The sequence below is a fragment of the Solanum dulcamara genome, chromosome 6 (assembly GCF_947179165.1).
Source record: "Solanum dulcamara chromosome 6, daSolDulc1.2, whole genome shotgun sequence".
Lineage (NCBI taxonomy): Eukaryota > Viridiplantae > Streptophyta > Magnoliopsida > Solanales > Solanaceae > Solanum > Solanum dulcamara.
Window position 1 is genome coordinate 8,835,174 of NC_077242.1, and position 19,757 is coordinate 8,854,930.

At 34.9% G+C, this 19,757-nt stretch overlaps 1 protein-coding gene across 1 annotated transcript; it reads right to left on the reverse strand.

The window, feature by feature from the left end:
* Positions 1-2,863: 2,863 nt before the first annotated feature.
* LOC129892276 (protein DETOXIFICATION 40) lies at positions 2,864-17,905 on the reverse strand. Its single transcript, XM_055967839.1, has 7 exons — positions 17,550-17,905; positions 16,702-17,333; positions 4,120-4,176; positions 3,757-3,995; positions 3,536-3,654; positions 3,038-3,124; positions 2,864-2,947 (listed from the first exon to the last, which is right to left on the reverse strand). Exons 1-7 carry the CDS (start codon positions 17,841-17,843, stop codon positions 2,882-2,884), a joined length of 1,494 nt encoding a protein of 497 aa, XP_055823814.1. The 5' UTR covers positions 17,844-17,905; the 3' UTR covers positions 2,864-2,881.
* Positions 17,906-19,757: the final 1,852 nt, after the last annotated feature.

Sequence of the window (19,757 nt, forward strand, 5' to 3'; positions counted from 1 at the left end):
TTTAATACTTATCTCTATAAAAAAAATAATTCTTTTCTTATTATACCAACATTAATCATTTATTCCTCAAATTATTTTTCAAGGCCTAAGGCTATATGACAATTAATATGAATATTGCGATAAAATATTCATATTAATTATTATTTAAAAAACATGTAAAATTCAAATTGAATAACTAAAAGTGACCGGGGTAATTATTTAAAGTGTAATTCCACTATTATTTAAATTACTCCAATAACAACTTATCTTTGTTATGAATTTACAATTTCGAAGTGGTTGAACATGGCTTTCATCCAACTACTTCATACTATGCTTATTTAATGTCATGGTTGTGTTATTTCAAAGAGTCTTGTTCTTCTTTCAATTAGATGATTGAGATTTTTTTGCATCACTTTCACAGACTATACGTCCAAACTTTCTTTTTTAATAATATTTTATTGCTTATATGATCATTTTTATACTCCTTCATTTGTTGACCTTGTAGAAGCTGGAACTAGAAACCCAAGAAAATGGACTTTTACTCGATCGATTAAGTGGTTGCATGGGTTACAAAAATAACTTTCAGTAGTATTTATTACACATTACTTCATTTATTTTATATTAACTGAATTTCTAAGATAATACACACATATTAAAAAATACATTCAAGGACAAAATTTGAACCACATTTTCCTCTCTTACCCTTTTGTTTAATTAACTTCATAAAGATGATTAAATGTGAAATCATAAATACAAATAGTCTCTTATTGGAGTATAACTTTGTAAGTAATGTAGCTTAACTTCTAAAAAATTACAAAACTTCATTAATGCAAAAGGTAAACATGGAAAAAGATTCAAATATATCTCTCGAACTTTGAACAATTCAACTATTTTGAACAATGAAAAAAACTCTAAAAATTCAGTTAATATAGAATAAAGGGAGTAATAAAGAAAGCTAAAACTTTTAATGACATTAGTTGATTGTCATTGAACCTAGTGTCGCTATAGGCTTTAGAGAAATTTACAAAAAAATGATAACTGTCTTTAAAAAAACATATTTGGCGACAATTAAACTATTTTCATTAATTAATTAAAGGGCAGTCCGGTGCACTTAAGCTCCCACTATGCGCTGGGTCCAAAAAAAGGCTCAATCACAAGAATCTATTATACGCAGTCTTACCTTATATTTCTGTCAGATATTGTCTCTAAGGATTTATCGCTAAAAATATTTTTTGGTATAGTACTGTTAACACTAAGGGGTGACAATGAGACAAGGGGGTTAAATCTTTTACCGCTAAAGTTTTGACCTCTCTTGCCCCTCCCTGTCCCACCTTGTTTAAGTCACTATTCCATTTTGATTTTGTTTTACCGTGCCTCATTTAATTTAGTCCAGCTTTCTCAACCAAATTAATGCCTCATTCACATGTTTATTATTTTTGTTATCAAAATTACTTCTTTCGATCTAATTCTTTTAACATCATCTTCAACTTCTTTCTTAATTTTTAAAATTTTCTAATTTATCAGTTTTTATTTTGGAACTATTCTCACATGAATGGGTTTATAATAGATCTCAATTTATTTATTTTTAATGTCAACTTATTTAACTCTATGTCCCAACTTTGTATATGCATTTCTCAAAAGTTCTTCAAAGTGATATCACGTATGCACTAATAATTATATATATAAAAAGTATAAACAAGTGGAAGAATATAATCTTTAATTTAATTAAAGCTCATTATGCCATTTAGCATCTGTTTTCTAAGTAAACTTTTGTAGCACAAAAAATGAAAAAGTTAAATTAATTAAAAAGCAAAAGTTCCTTTTAAGTCTTGCTCGTTCTTAAGCAATCTTGCCAACTATTCAATATGCGCACAACACGTCCAAGTCCAACGCTTTAAAATACTCTTTATGTTTATACGTACATTTATTCTATTTATGTTTCCATGCAATATATAGGAACTAATTGGCCCTTTTATTTGGACCGAGACGTAGATATCTCATTTTCTTTAAAGAGAATTAAGTTTGATTTGTTGCATTATAATCTTTACCGATACAGTAATATAACTCTTATCTTATCTTCTCTAGGATACAACAGTATGACAACGTCATCGTATAACTCAAACAACTTTGAATTAGTTTAAGAGTTCAAACCTCCAAGAGAACACATTACTTCAACTTAAAATTGCTTTCTTTTTTTCAGTGTTCTCTTTTTGGACGAATTTATATTACTAATCAAAGTGTCTAGATGCATTTTATTAATAATATAATAAAATTCTCAATGTTAATAAGTACAGCAAGGAGGGCTTGGTCTTATCTTATCAATCCTATTAAGATAACAAATAAATTAGAGACCTAAAATATTTAATTCTGAAAAATTGAGGAATTCCGTCAATTTTATAAATTTAACTGAAGTACTCCATCAGTTTCCGTATACCAACCCATCATTTTTCAATGCTATCGAGTCCGTCGGTTTTAGTCAAAAAATCAAGTGCGTCCATGGGGTAATTTGGTCCTTGGTCTTTGACCTAGTTTTAATAGTAGACGCACGTCCCTCGATTTTAATCAAGGCAGTCCGTTGATTTTCGTAATTCAATCCCACCTTTTTTGACCTACTTTTAATATTGTGTATATAGATTAAAAGTTACTTTTAAATATATTAAATTCAAAAAATCCTTGCATAATTCTTGACTTCGTTAGATAAACGGTTGGGCCTAAGATGATACTGTCTCTTATCTGAATCTAATATTCAAGAAACTACAAAGTAAGATGCATAACAAAACTCTGTAATTACCAGATAACATTACTAAAGATTAATATTTTTCCCACTGAAAAATGTTCAATGGTTAGACATAAGTTTCTTTCTTTCTATTTCCTGGCTCCGCCATTATTAATACAACTTCTACTACTCTATCAGAATTGGTTCATTCTTGTCTTCCCACTTATTTAACCTGCCTTGAGCTCCTTCAACCTGCAAAGTCATTAAAAAAAGAGTAACATTTAGGTCAGTGAAAAGAATTCAGAAAAAAATATATGGGCAAAAGAGGTTTAATATAATTACCTCTTTATTCCAATCAGTTCGAATTGTGACCCATATTAAAATTACTGTTTGCATAACCGTACCACCCATCATTCCTAACCATATGCCCTATATATAACAGAAATATGGACCCAAACAAAAAGATAAATTAGTATGTATACTCAAATTTAAGCAAATTTGAATAGAATGGACTGAGCAAATTTATTTTGATTACTAAGTAGAGTTAATAGTCAAAAACATATCTAAAGTAGAATATTTTTGCGAATTTTATACCTTAACTATACATTGTTTCATTAGTTTACCTAAATTATCACTACCTTTGTATTAAAACACACTTCGATGCCTATTGTCGAGTGAGAGCAAATATTTGGTCAACTCAACACCGAAAGTGTTTTAATACAAAGGAAGCTATAGTTTAGGTATGTAAAGAAAACAATAGATAGTTAAAATATGAAACTTACGAAAAAAAATAGTTTTGACAATTAATTCTCTACTTAGTAACAAATGCTGAAATTATACCTTAGCACCCAGTTTGAAGTAGAACCCAAGAAGAGAACCCAATGGGACTCCCACAATGTAATAGCAGCCCACATTGACATAGGCCACAAAGGTTTGCCATCCACAACCAACAGCCACACCTACACAAGATTCAAATTTATATATAACTCCTAATCCAATGTGTGGCACCAGAACAAAATAAATCCCCTAATTAAGATGCTTAATGAGTTCACTGTAATTACCAGATAAGACAGGCTGAATTCCATTAAGTGCAAGGGTAAGCGCGAGCAACGGACAGAGATCAGAGACAGCTTCAGCCACAACTTCTCCTCCAGTAAAGGCATAACTAATGACATTACGCAATGCGAGAACAAGAATTGAAAAAATCACTGAGATGATGAAAGAGCATGTTGTGACAACTATCACTGAAAATGCTGCTGATTTTGGATGCCCTGCTCCCAATTCATTGCTCACTCTCACACTGTTAATTCATCAATGATTTAACATTAAAAGTAAGTCGATAGACGTACTATGCTTTTGTATCGAAAATGTGGAGAGAGGGAACAATAAGAAGAAAGAAAAAAAAACTACAAAGGATTCCTGACCTTGTTGCTGCATTGAATCCAACTGATATCATGAACGCCCAACCACAAATCGTCATGCTTTTAATTTGTTTTTTTCCGCGCCAAAATAAAGGGGAAAAAAAGGTTAGCTAATTGAAAATAATCAAGTGAGTTTATCCAAAGAAGCAACAAAAAATCAAATGTAAAGATACTCAATGTAACAAGAATGACACAGAGTACACAAACTTGAAAATTTAAATAGAATACGCAAAGCTAAAAAGGTTTGTACTTATTTAACAAGACGCGAAGATGGCCGTGACATTGGGCTGTTTTTTACTACTACTTACATTATCGCTGCGGGTGCCAGCAGCCTACAAGGGTTCTGTGTTCTTAGGGTCTTTAAGAAGGCATATATTTGGCTTGTCTAGGCTCATAGGTGAAGTATGTAAACCTTGTACTTTTGACAATTAGTAATACTATTTTCATGTCATAGCCCATAGTTTACCATTCACTCCAAGTTTTGGTCACAATAAAAATTGCTTTTTTGTTTGCTACATCGATTTGAGTGTTCACACATACCTGTTTGGGGAAGGAAGCACCACAACTAAAGTTTGATATGACAATTAATATGAAAATAAATTAGACACGAGAATTTTACGTGGAAACCCCTCTAACTGATAGAGGGAAAAAACCACGGGGTAGAAGGATCTCACTATTTTAATATGGAGTACACAACTCTCAAATACAAGGAGAAAACAATAATTAACATTTCTCTCTTGTAAAAGGAACAACTACTAAAGAGGACACTCAAGACTACAATATTTATCTTGGTGTATAACTCTCTTTGTATTCTTACTCTCTCTTTTTGGGATGTTTTAAATGAGGGCAAGAGGCCATCTATTTATAGGAGCATGAAAACGCGTAGAAAATTTATGCGTTAATTTTCTACGCATTAGCAGCCATTGTTGACAATTGTGAAGGCTTTCTTTCTTCACGCTGCAGCCTCTTTTTTTGACCCTTTGTTTTTCTTTTCATTGCAGTCATTCTTGACTTTTTGTATTCTCTCACTTGAAGATTTAATTGAGAATCAATTAAGTCTTCACACCATCTTTTCTACCTAATTACTGCAATGTTATGTTCCTGCTAGGCCAATAGAAGATCGACACCATATGAACTTGTTACTATTGATCGGCTTTGTAAACATATCTGCTAGGTTGTCATTAGTGTGAATTTTCTGAATATCCACACTGCCTTCTTCCACCTTCTCACGAACGAAGTGATACTGAACTCGTATGTGCTTTGTCCTTGAATGGAATACCGGATTCTTTGCAAGATGCAAAGCGCTCTGACTGTCACAAAACAAAGTAACCTTCTCTTGTTTGTGCCCGAGCTCCTCCAGTAACATCTGCATCCATATTGCCTCTTTGCTAGCTTGTGTAGCTGCTACATATTCTGCTTCTATCATAGATGTAACCACGATAGATTGTAGTTTTGAAACCCAGCTTACAGCTCCTCCAGCAAGAGTGAACATATAACCTGTGGTGGACTTACTTTTATCAAGATCACCTGCATAATCTGAATCAACATAACCTTTAATAGTAAAGTCTGATCCTCCATAACACATTGCAACATCTGAGGTACCCTTGATGTATCTCAGGATCCTCTTAACAGTATTCCAATGCTCTCTACCAGGATTAGCCATGTATCGACTGATCACTCCCATTGCTTGTGCAATGTCAGGTCTTGTACATACCATGATGAACATTAAACTTCCCACTACTGATGCATACGGTACTCGAGACATCTCCATCCTCTCTGCTTCATTGCTAGGACTCATACTTGAGGATAAATTGAAATTAATAGAAAGTGGGGTAGAAATTGACTTACAATCTTGCATCTTGAAGCGTCTCAAGATTTTCTTCAAGTAGTTCTTTTTAGAAAGCCAAATCTTCCTATTATTTCTGTCTCGGTAAATTTGCATTCCTAGAATCTTGTTTGCTGGTCCCAAGTCCTTCATTTCAAACTCCTTAGCCAACTGTGCCTTTAAATTTGTTAGTCGATCTTTGTTGGGGCCTGCTATCAATATGTCATCAACATACAACAGCAAAATAACAAAATCTTCATCACCAAATCTCTTATAATAAACACAAGGATCTGAACTATGTCTGTTATATCCAAGGCTTATAATGAAGGAATCAAATCTCTTATACCAACACCTCGGCGCTTGTTTGAGACCTTATAGAGATTTGTTCAACCTACAAACCAAGTTCTCTTTTCCCTATTCTTCAAAACCTTCTGGTTGGAGCATGTAAATTTCTTCTTAAAGTTCTCCATGAAGAAATGCAGTTTTGACATCTAACTGCTCCAAGTACAAATCAAATATAGCGCGCATCGCCAGGACCACTCGAATTGTTGTGAGATGAACCACAGGAGAAAATATCTCATTGAAATCTATACCTTCTTTCTGAGTGAATCCTTTCACCACCAATCTTGCACGATACTTCTCCACTTGATCATTACCATTGCGTTTGATCTTGTAGACCCATTTCTTTCCAATGGCCTTCCTTCCTTGTGGTAATTGAACAAGATCCCATGTTTTATTTTTATGAAGAGCTTTAATTTCTTCTTGCATTGCTGCCACCCACAGAGATAATTCTTAGCCTTTCATAGCCTTGTGAAAAGTTGAAGGCTCTCCATCTTCTGTTAATAGACAGTATGCAAAATTGCTCTCCATAGAATAATATGAGTGCCAAGCTGGTTCTCTTCTCTCTCTAGTTGACCTTCGAACTTGTAGAGTTTCGATCTCAGCTTGCTCTTGTTCTTCGTGCTCTGGTGTTGCTTCAAAAGAAACTGAAACTTCTTCAATTTCTTCAACTTCAACTGTAGTAGTATCTGATTTTTCTTTTGAAGTGCTACCTTCTTTTGCTTGTATCTTGTTTTCAACAAATACAACATACCTGCTGATTACCACCTTGCGGGCTATGGAATCCCACAAGCGATACCCCTTGACTCCATCAGCATACCCTAAGAAAATGCATTCTCTAGATTTTGAATCCAACTTCAATTTTTCTTGCGTGTTGTACATAACATAAGCAGGACTTCTGAATATATGTAAGCGAGAATAATCAGCTGGTTTTCCTGTCCACATCTCCATTGGTGTTTTCAGATCAATTGTGGTTGATGGTGACCGATTGATCACATAACAGGAGGTTTTGACTACTTCTGCCCAGAATGGTTTTTCCAACCCTGCAGTTGCCAACATAGCTCTTGTCCGTTCCAACAAAGTTATGTTCATCCGCTCTGCTACTCCATTTTGTTGTGGAGTATATGCCACCGTGAACTGCCGTTTAATACCTTTTTGTTTATAGAAGTTATTAAATTCATCACCAGTGTATTCTCCTCCATTATCTGTCCTCAAACACTTGATCTTTTTCTTAGATTCAAGTTCCACCCGTGCTTTGAATTTTTTGAAAACTAAAAAAACATTTGTCTTTCTCTTGATTGGATACACTCAACTTCTCCTGGAGTAATTGTCGATGAATGACACGAAATATTTCGCTCCTCCTAGAGACTTCACCGGTGCTTTGAATTTTTTGAAAACTAAAAAAACATTTGTCTTTCTCTTGATTGGATACACTCAACTTCTCCTGGAGTAATTGTCGATGAATGACACGAAATATTTTGCTCCTCCTAGATACTCCACCGGTGCTTGCCAGACATCAAAGTGGACCAAATCTAATATTTCTTTGCTTTTAGCAGAGGAACTGCTAAACTTCAGTCTATTTATCTTACTGGTAACACAATGCTCACAAAAGAATAGTGAAACCTTTTTGAGCTCTGTAAGAAGCTTTTGCGTAGCAAGAATCTTCAAACCTTATTCCGACATATGGCCAAGTGTACGATGCCATATCATCGTTGCTTTTTCAAATAAACTTGCTGACGCGGTTGATGATTCTCCTTCTTGGTGTGTTTCTCCTTTAAGCACATATAGATTTGCAGCAAGTTTTTCTGCTTTTATCACTATAAGCACTCCTTTGGATATTTTCATGACTCCACCCTGAGTCTTATATGAACATCCATTATCATCTATTTGTCCTAAAGACAATAGATTCTTCTTCAAGTCTTTTACATTTTGTACCTCCTGGATGGTGCGTACCGTGCCATCATACACTTTATTTTGATGGATCCAATACCAATAACATCCAAAGCATGATCGTTTCCCATGAACACAGACCCTCCTGAGATAGAATTATATTGATGGAACCATTCTCTCTAGGAAGTCATGTGCCATATTGCTCCTGTGTCCATGATCTAGACATCAGCGAAATATTTTCTGCCTTCATTATTTGATATTGCCTCACTACATAAAATATCGCCATCATCCGAGGTACATGCAATATTCCCTTGAGCATTTGATGGCTCAGGGTGTTCACTCTTCTTCTTGAACTGACAATCTTTTTTGAAGTGCCCTTTCTTGCCATAATTGTAGCACTTGATATTCTTCTTACTTCTTGATTGAGATCTGCCATGATTGTGACTCTCACTGGGGCCACATTTTGTTGGTTTTCCTCTCACCATCATCAAAGCTTCAGCTTGCTGCAAATTTGCTTGTTTGTCTTCCTTATTTTTGCACCGATTTTCTTCTTCTAAGACAGCAATTGCAATTTCATCAAAAACTAGACTCTCTGTATTATTCTTCAGATTGATGATGAGTTGATCATACGAGTCAGGAAGACTTTGAAGTAGAAGCTCTGCACGTTCAGTCCCCTCTATTTTACAACCCATTGTTGTAAGTTGCGAAAATGGAGTATTCAAAGTATTGATATGTTCAGTAACTGGAATGGACTCTACCATTCGAAGAGTATACAATCTTCTTTTTAAGAAGATTTTATTATACAAAGAATTGGTCTCATACAACCCCGTAAGAGTATCCTATATTTTCTTCGTTGTCCGCTTTTCAGCCACACTAGACAACACTTGATCAGCTAGTGCCAAGTGTAGATCAGCAACTGCGTTGTTGTCTATGTCATTTCACTTGCTGTCATCAGTAAAATATGTGGGTCTGTTTTCAATTGCAGCTAAGCAATTGTCCTTTCTCAATATCATTTTTATTTTTATTTTTCACAATGAGAAATTAGTCCCATTGAATTTTTCACGTCAAACTTTATTGTACTCGACATTGTTATTTGCTTCACACTCTTCTAGATCATTTCTGAATATTTTTGCGAACAATCGTGACAAACTGTACCATCACCGAAATTTACTATTCACATGAATAGTACTATTCACCTAATTTTACTATTTATAAAAATTTACTATTCATAAATAACACCTTCGCATAAAATAGACAGAATAATCGAGAGCTCTTAAAACACCTGTTGGGGGGAGGAAGCACCACAACTAAAGTTTGATATGACAATTAATATAAAAATAAATTAAACACGAGAATTTTACGTGGAAACCCCTCTAACTGATAGAGGGGAAAAACCATGGGGTAGAAGGATCTCACTATTTTAATATGGAGTACACAACTCTCAAATACAAGGAGAAAACAACAATTAACACTTCTCTCTTGTAAAAGGAACAACTACTAAAGAGGACACTCAAAACTACAATATTTATCTTGGTGTATAACTCTCTTTGTATTCTTACTCTCTCTTTTTGGAATATTTTAAATGAGGGCAAGAAGCCCTCTATTTATAGGGGGATGAAAATGCATAGAAAATTTATGCGTTAATTTTCTATGCGTTTTTCTACGCGTTAGCAGCCATTGTTGACAAATGTGAAGGCTTTTTTTCTTCACACTGCAGCCTCTTTTTTTGACCCTTTGTTTTTCTTTTCATTGCAGCCATTCTTGACTTCTTGCAATACTATGGAAAGTTGTTAATGTATCGACCATTTTCTATATTATTAGTCTATGTCCCGGTTTGACATACTTATGAAGTATAAGATTGTTAGTAGAATAACGGGAACAATATATTTTACTGATTATAAACTGGGTATATATAGATTCTATACAACTTCTACAACAAGAAAATAAACTAAGAAAAGGATAAGACTTGTCTATAACTTATATACAAGGAGGAAGTTACAACAAAGTCCTAAAGAGCAGAAACAACTAAATTTGAATTATGAGTGATATTATCCGCTATTATACCACCGCAAGTTGGTGGTGTCAAAAACTCCCAACTTGAAAAATTATTGGACAAAGAGGGCGTTGGGAAGTGGTTTTGTGAGTATGTCGGCCACTTGATCAGCTGAGTGAAGGTGGTGACTTCAGTATCCTTATTCTGGATGTTGTGAAAATTCCTTTGCAACGAGACAAGCTTTAAACCTATAAATAGAACCGTTAGATTTATGTTTTATATGAAATAATCACTTTATTTCAACCATATTTATCTAAGGAGCAACTGGAATCAAATCTCAAGTCTGATTCCTAATAAAGGCATCAAATTCAGCTTGCATGACTTCTCTCCAGTTAGAGTGAGGACATGCTTGTTTGTATGTACGAGGAATAAATGATGAGGAGAGTTGAACACTGACACTAAACTGTTTGGGTTTGAGGCTATTTATTTTGGAGCGTGTGACCATAGGATGAGTTAAAATGGTCATTGCAGGTGAAGGAATAGATGGAGTCGAAGAAAGTGTGGTTTGGAAAGGGTTATTGTCATATGATTGGGAAGGTAGATTGGGGCAGTATAGGGAAAAGTAGTGACAACAAAGAGGTACGTGGTTGTTGGTGATTTCTTTTTTGATAGGTGATTAATGGTTTGGATGATGGTAGAGGTTGAGTATTATAGGTTGGTGGTGTAATTGTGGGTGGAAATAAAGGAGAAGATACATTTTGAAGATTACATGATGTAACGTAGACACCTTCTGAGGCGGCAGACGTTGAGTTGGGCGGTGGAGAGTGCATGGGTAGAGCATCTGGGAGTGGATAACAAGAATTTGAACTTGATTTATTATTCACTGGTTGAACATCTTAAAAAATTTTCCCAAGCAATATTATTGCTCTTTTTGATTTTTTGATTGGAAAAAATATTCTAAAAAGGATAGGTGTCTTCCAAAAAAGAACATTCCTTGATAAGTACAAATTATTTTTGACGGGATCAAAATATTGGTGGAACTATTTATTAGAAAATCTTAAATATACACATGGACTGAATTTAGGGTTTGGTTTATTTTTGGCATAGGATTTAAGCCACGGGTAACATAAACAATCAAAAACTCTAAGGGATTTGAGATAGAATATGATAACAAATTAAAGAGTGATTGTAGAATATTATAGAATAATAAGAGTGATTGTAGAATATTTTGTTTTGATTGATTTCCTTTTATAGAGTCAAGAAAAACATATCTTCTCTCCTCATCGGACAAATGTGCGATTAATTTAGGTGCCACAAATCACATGACAGGTAATTCTAATAAGTTTTTTAGCTTTCGATCACATAAAAAATTTCTCCTGTGACAGTAACTGATGGTTCAACTTGTAACATTGTAGGATCAGGGACCGCAAAACCAATCTCAACTATTACCTTGTAATCTGTATTATGTCTACCAAAGTTGGCCTTTAATTTGATCTCTGTCAGTAGAAATATTGCCAGAGATTTTAATTGTTATATCTCATTCTTTCCCAATCATTGTTTGTTTCGTGATCTTACAATAAACCAGGTAATTAGTAAGGGATATATATATCTAATGATCTCTATATTCTTAATGAATGTGAGCCTCAATTTGGTGCCTACTCATGTATTGTATCTCCATTTGAAACACATTGTCGGTTGGGACATACTTCTTTACTAATGTTAAAGAAGCTTTGTCCCCGATTTCAGAATGCTTCTTCCTTAGACTATGAGTCATGTCAGTTTGTAAAACACCATCGCATCTCGATAGGTCCCAGGGTTAATAAGCGGGTTGAGTCATCTTTTGAATTAGTTCATTCTGATGTTTGGAACCATGTCCTGATGTTTGGAACCACGTCCTAATGTTTGCAAAACTAGGCATAAGTATTATAGATTAACCACTCATCCTCCTGGGATGTAAGTGGGTCTTCATAGTAAAAGTCAATCCAGATGGTTTTGTGGCCAAACTTAAGGTCAAACTTGTGGCTAAAAGGTTATGCCCAGACTTAAAGAGTGGATTATTCAGACACCTTCTCTCTAGTTGCCAAACTCACTTCTGTCCGGCTATTTATTTCCCTCGCTGCTTCTGAGAATTGGACTTTATATTAGTTGGATATCAAGAATAGATTTTTTCATGGTGATCTTCAAGAGGAAGTGTATATGGAGCAACAATCCGATTTTGTTGCTCAGAGAGAGTATAGAAAAGTTTATCACTTGAAGAAGTCCTTGTATAACTTGAAACAGAGTCCCCGAGCTTGGTTTGGCAAGTTCAGTAAGGTAGTACATGATTTTGGACTAAAACTAAGCAAATGTGATCATTATGTATTCCATCAGCAATCTGTAGATGGCACTATCCTACTTGTCACATATGTTGATGACATTATCATCACAGGAAGTGATTACACAAGGATTTCTTCTCTCAAGTCTTTCCTGTATGCTAGGTTTCATACAAAGGACGTGGGTCAGTTGAAGTACTTCTTAGGAGTAGAAATAAATAGAAGCAAGCAGGGAATTTTTCTGTCTCAAAAAAAGTATATTTTTGACCTGCCTGCAGATACTAGAAAGTTGGCTGCCAAACCCTGCAGTACTCCAATGGTCCCCAATATGCATCTTATGAAATATGATGGTGATATTTTTTATGATCACAAGAGATACATGAAGTTAGTTGGAAAGTTAAACTACCTCATTGTGACTCGTCCAAATATTGCCTTTGCAGTAAGTATTGTTAGCAAGTTAATGTCAGTGGCTATGGTCAAATAGTGGGAAGCTTTAGAATAGATTCTTTGTTACTTGAAAGGAACTCCTGGACGTGGCATATTATATGGCAATCACGGTAATACTCGTGTTGAGTGTTTTGTTGAAGCTGATTGGGCAGGATCTAAAATTAACAGAAGATCTATAACATGCGGTTGTATTTTTATTGGAGGGTACCTAGTATCGTGGAGGAGTAAGAAACAAAGTATTGTATCTCGATCTAGTGCAGAATCTGAATATAGAGCTATGTCACAGTCTACGTGTGAGATTATGTGGATACATCATCTGTTATATGAAATTGGAGTGAAGCATTATATGCCAGAACTTTGGTGTGATAATGAGACTACTCTTCGTATAGCCTCAAATGTGGTGCATCATGAAAGAACTAAATACATTGTGGTTGACTGTCATTTTATTCGTGATAAGATTCAAGAAAATTTGATTTCCACTGGCTACGTGAAAATGGGAGAATAATTAGTTGATTTGTTCACCAAGACATTGAATGTAACACAAGTTAGTTATCTTTGTGACAAGCTGGGCATGATCAATATCTATGTTTCAGCTTGAGGGGGAGTGTTACAAAATATGGTAACAAATCACAAAGTGATTGTAGAATATTACAGAATAATAAGAGTGATTGTAGAATATTCTCTTTTATTTGTTTTGATTGATTTTAGCCGTCCTACCTTGGTAGGAGTCGGGTCTGCGTACACTTTATCCTCCTCAGACCCCACGTGTGGAATTTTACTGGGTTGTTGTTGTTGTTGTTGTTGTTTTGATTGATTTCCTTTTGTAGAATTCCTTGTAATTGTATAAATACTTTGCATATTAATGAATAGAAGAATAACTTCTTTTATTAGATTACAGGATTCATACTTTGGAGCCTCTTGAAATAAAATTTCATAGGGGCATTTATTTTGTAAATTTGGAGTGGTTAGACAGTTTATGAGATAGACTGCTTGATGCAAGCAAAACTCCAAAAAAATGAGGGCAAGGAGGTTTAATGCAACAAGATTTTGGCAGTCTCAATACCATGCCTATGTCGACGTTCAACTGGTGCCTCTCTTTGGGGTGTGCATGGAGGTGTCATTAAGTGATCAATACCATGGCTTTTGAGATATGAGTATAGACCTTGAAACTCACCACCACCGTTAGTATAGAGAGACAATTTTTATTTGAAACCTACGCTCAGATAAGGGATGTAAAGCTTGAAAGATATCAAAGAACTTTCTTTTTTGACTTTATAGTGAACAACCACATGTATTTTGAATATTGGTCAATAAATAAGGCATAATATCTCTTGTTATTAATTGACAAAATAGGAGATGGCCCCTTAAATAACTATAAAATAATTTGCAATGGTTGTTGACTTTGTAATGAATTTTTTTAGAAAAGGTAACTTGTGCATTTTATTATAATAACACGAATTACAAACAGAGAGGTCCTAGAATGTGCATTGGAAGATAAAACTAATGCAGAATCGTGTTTAAAATACGATGATTAGGATGACCTAAACGTCATGCCACAGGTGTAGAGGAACGCGAACATTGCATTGAGGGGAATGACGTGCACTGCCCCACGACCACTCATAAAGCCTTTCTCTATTTTGCCTCGTACTCAGATCACTCACAAAATAAGAAAAAGAAAAGAGCTCAATGGAAGTATGGTTATCGCGGCAAAATTTGGAAACAGAAAGAAGAATATTTTTTATAGCATGAGAACATAAGGTATTGAGAAGCTTAAATTGTTGATTTTTGATGCACTTATGTTAGTGTTACTGGTATGAGATATGGAATGGTGTTACCATCCCTCATTGCTATCTCCTCTGGACCATGGTAGATGTGCACATCAGTGAAGTTGTGAGCATTTGAGGCCATACTATGAGTGGCGCCAGTATCAACAATTCAAGGAGCTTGTTGAGTTGGAAAGCGAGCAGCATAGTTTGTCGGAGCTTGTAGGTGATTGGAATCTGCAGACTTAGCAGAATGATCAGGGCAGTCATACAACTGGCACTTCAGATTGTTGTCATAATGTTGTTGTTAGTTGTTTCTTCCAGTGCGCTATGGTTGGGCACGCCATGACTGATTGGTGTTGGGGAATTTCCACTTGAACGCCTGTTAGAGTTGTTTCCTGGATGAGGATGCGCGTTCATTTGTTGTGCAATAGCAACAGTAATTGGTGTGATAGTGGCTTCTTTGCTTCTTTATGCTTTATGAAAAGTTGATGCTTTATGAAAAGTTTATGATCAAGCAACTTTTCATAAAGCTCTGGATAAGAGATAGTAGAATCTCTTGTACAGATAACAACAGATATTTCACGGAGATCCAAGTCTAGTGAGGATTTTGACAATCAGTTCCTCATTAGACACAGGAGCTCTAGCAGTGGCAAGTTCATCACAAAGAAATTGAACTTGGTGTAAATAATCAGCGACAAGAGGGGTTTCTTTCGAGAGATGAGCCATACACGAGCCATACGATCGCTCAAAATAAAGATTCTTATTTGTGATTCTTTGGCATATGCAGTGTGAAAAGCATCCCAAGCAGCTTTGGTAGTGGGTGCAGAGGCATTATAGCAGAAAGTGTAGGATTAACTAAGGCAAGATAGCGTTTTAAATTAGCTAATCTTGGCGATATCATGAAACAAATTCAGGATTTTGACGTTCTGATTATTTTAAGCCACTGTGCGAGCAGGGGCAGGGTGAGAACCGTCTAGACCGCCATAAAGATTGTGACCACGCATAAGCATGGACACTTGTGCTTTTCAAAGGGAAAAGTTGTGGTTGACAGTTAATTTGATTGGTATATGGGTGACAAAATTAAACTGAACAATTGTTGTGGCCATTTTGATGGGAAGGGTGGGAGGGCTTCTCGACAGAATTTCACTCGTGAGAGCTAATTGGCTCTTGATACCATATGAAGTATAAGACTGCTAGTAGAATAAAGGAAACGACATATTTTATTGATTGAGTATATATAGATTCTATACAATCTCTACAGGAAGGAGATAAACTAAGAAAAGGATAAAATGTATCTATAACCTAAATACAATGAAGAAGTTACAACAGAGTCCTAAAGGGCAGGAACTCTTAAATCTGAAAATATGAGTGATATTTAATCAATTCAAAAAAGAATAATACATTTTTATAATTATATAACAATTTAAAATAAAAATGCCAAATTTCACTTGATCTGTACCTTTACCTTTAGCTGGGTCTAGGCTAAAGGGAAGACTCTTTGGCACGTATGAGTAGCTATCACGAATCGATGTTTCAAAAGCCAAAAGAGAGATTTGGAGACAAGAAAAATGTTGGTTGAGATACGGAATAATAAGATGGGCGGCAGACTGTCGGTACTTTCTGCCAACTCGATTACAGTACTAAGTAAGCCCCTCATCGCATAAGTAAGAAAATTTAGCTACAGAGGGTAAAAAGAGAGGCATTCAACTACTTGAATGTAATGAGAGGGCCTTAATGAGATGATGTATAGTCACACAAACACATATGACTTCTTTTAAACTACAAATTTCAAAAGTCTTCTCATATTCCTTGAACTCAGTGTCTAGTAAACTAGATAATATAAATTGAGACAGAGGGAGTATCGGATAAGAGTGTCAATGAATGTGTCCATCGGAAGTTATATTTTCCAGCTATTGTGACCATTTTGTTATAAAATTCCGACTTTTATGTTACAAAATAAGTCCTGTAACTTTGATTCAGGAATATGGGAACATTATGAAGGAATTGTCTTACCAAATAGAAAGTGAATCCAAAGCCAATTCTGGATTTTCAAGCAAGCCAGCAAGCAGAACGATAATTTGAAAATACCATGATTCCAAGCATAGCATCACAGCCGATGCTGCTGATAACTTGAAGAACTCTGGCAAACCCGAAAATGCACTCCAACTGAACCCATTCCATGTTTTCTTACACTTGTTACTCTTCAGAATATACACAAATTGACCTATCACTATCATCCACCACGACAAGCTCAATACAAGTGACACCCCTAGCAACCCCAGCTCAATTTTGTAAGCTGCCACCCAACTTATCACGAGATGCAACACCAATGTCACAGCAGAAATGTAAGCACTTGGTGCCACAATGCTCTGCGCTTGAAGGAATTTCTGAATTGGGAAATTCACAGCGTACGCGAAAATTTGTGGTATCAGACCATACACAAATAATGCCGCTGCTGATGCAATTTCTGGTGATTGCCCTAAGAATATCAAAATTGGCTTGCAGAAAACATAGACTAAAGTGAGTAACACCCCTGTTACAACGAGGAGAATCGTTGACCTCTGAAGATAAACTCCTAACATAGCGTATTTCCCTGCGCCATATGCTTGACCACAAAGTGTTTCAACTGCACTTCCCATGCCCAACTATTCAAAAAAAAATAAAAAAAATTAACAAACAAATTAAAAATTAAATCTCTAATTACTTACTATACATAGCACAACTTACAACATTACACATCATATATAAAGATTTTTCCAGACAGTCACTCAGCTAATTGTTATTATCTCAAAAAGTTAATTTTTTGTTAGAAGAATTTTGAAATCTAAGAAGAAGTTGGCGTTCTATATATATATACGTACCATGAGGCCATAGGCGAAAAATTGAATGCCAGTGTTTCCAAGTGAGGCAGCAGCGAGCTCAAGATTACCAAGGTGGCCAGAGAAGATTTGCGTAGACATGGACATGAGATAATTGATCATGTAAACCATGACAGCAGGGGCAGCAAGGGAGAAAAGGAGCTTCATTTCGATCCACGTGGCCTGACGCAGACGATTCCATAGAGGTAATGAAGTATCCAACAGTACAGTCTCTAATTCATTGATGGATTCAAAATCTAGAAATGGCTGGTGAACATCATTCATAGAGGATGCCATGGTTGGTGATGGAGAATTAAGAGTGCAAAAAGAGTGATGTTATGGAAATTTGGTTACAATGTGTATATTGGAGATATGTAGGAAATCTAGGCATTTTACACAAACCAGCTGTCTCAGATGCAACATAACTTTGGGATTTGATTTTTGATTTATTTTTTTTGGAATAATTTGTAGAGTAAAAGTTTTTCCTAATATAGTAATGGAAGATATTTAATTACTATTATTTTTCTAAAGCCCTATTTCTAAGGAATTACGGAATTGAATCTTCATCTCAAAATTCAAATAGCCAACTAACTAACATAATAAGATTTTCCTTGGTAGATATTTAATATTTGATCCTCTCAAACTCTCCGAGATTTTACTTCGGTTTAGGTTATATATTTTTATTAAGCTTGATCTTGATATAGTGCTTTTATTTTCATTTTTAATAGATTTTATTTGAAAAAATAATAATTAAAAAAGAGAGTCGTACTTTTATTTCGTTTTCGAAAGAACGGGAAAATTTCATTTAAAAAACTCTCTTTTATAATCAGGTTTAAAGAAAGAAGTTCGTATTATTTTATAAGTGATATTTTAAATGGGGCACTTGTAAAATGTTTCAAGACGCACTAAGTTTTGTGAAATTTACACTCCAAACGTCTACGCGTAATGCTCAATACTTGAGTTCGTTTAATAATTTCTACCGAACTCATCTGTCAAATTTTCTAATCGGTATTGACCCTCAAATCCTTTCAACAAATGAATGTAAAAGTTCAATTTACCTATAAAATAAAGAGATGATTGAAAGTAACTGAAATAACGAATCATAATATTGCATAACAACTAATTGAGAATATATGAGGATAAACATCAATTGAGCATTATTCTGAAAATAGCTAAACAATCGAAATTTATATCTCTAATTATTTCTAGTGTCTTATGTCTCTCAAAATTATCATACAACTTATAGTGAAAGAAAAAAATAGTGAAAAAAAAAGTGGAACAAAGATTTTGGATGGTTTCTAAATTTCAAATACAATTTTAAATTATATTTGAATTTTCTAGCCGGAGCTAGAGGAAAATAGAAAGATATGGACTTTCTCACAATCAAGATTTTCCTTGCAAGCCGATTCCCCAGCTCCTTTTCTTTTTCATTACTTCCATGGTAGTGCCTCGTGGCATGGCAGCATTACGTTTGTGATCTCGTATATTTCGCTTCTCCAAGGATCTCCTCACAGCAACCTCCACTACGATAGAAACCAGCATCCATTTCGTCAAAGAAGGACGGAGCAGGCACAAAGAAGTGCTTAATAGAACAAATAAATGAAATTTGGCGTGTGATTTTTGAAGAGTTCCAGAACCAAGAATGGGATGAGCATGACTAGGCAGAAGAAAAAATCCTTTCGCACTTCTCTGAAAAAATTTCTAGTTAGAGAGAGAGTTAGTTGCCCATCATACGGCTCACCAACTTCACTTGCCTCTATGGGAGGCTCGCTCGAGCCCTACTTTGGTCTCTGGTACCCGTCCTTTTCACCCTTTTTCTTAATTATGGAATTGAAGTTCTATAAAAAAAAATGAACTGACAAAGCGTTTGTTCAATTCTTTTTGGTTGAACACGAATCTTCAAATAAAGCAAAAAAGAACTTAAAAAAATAAATAATTCTCCTGGTCAAACGGTTCTTAGTTGGGCAAGACATAAATTTCGAGACAAAGAGATGTAAATCTCAAAACATGGGGCTTAAGCCCCATAGATTTTAGTTTTTTTTTCACTATTTTTTTCTTTCAATTTTACCTGGATTTTTTATTTTACCAAATATTATTTGCAAAAACTATAATCAAATATAACTCCATCTTCAACTTCAACTTCTAAAATTCTAAGTAAAGTGAAAAAATATTTATTGTAATATGTAGTGGCTCGTATATACAATCTAATCT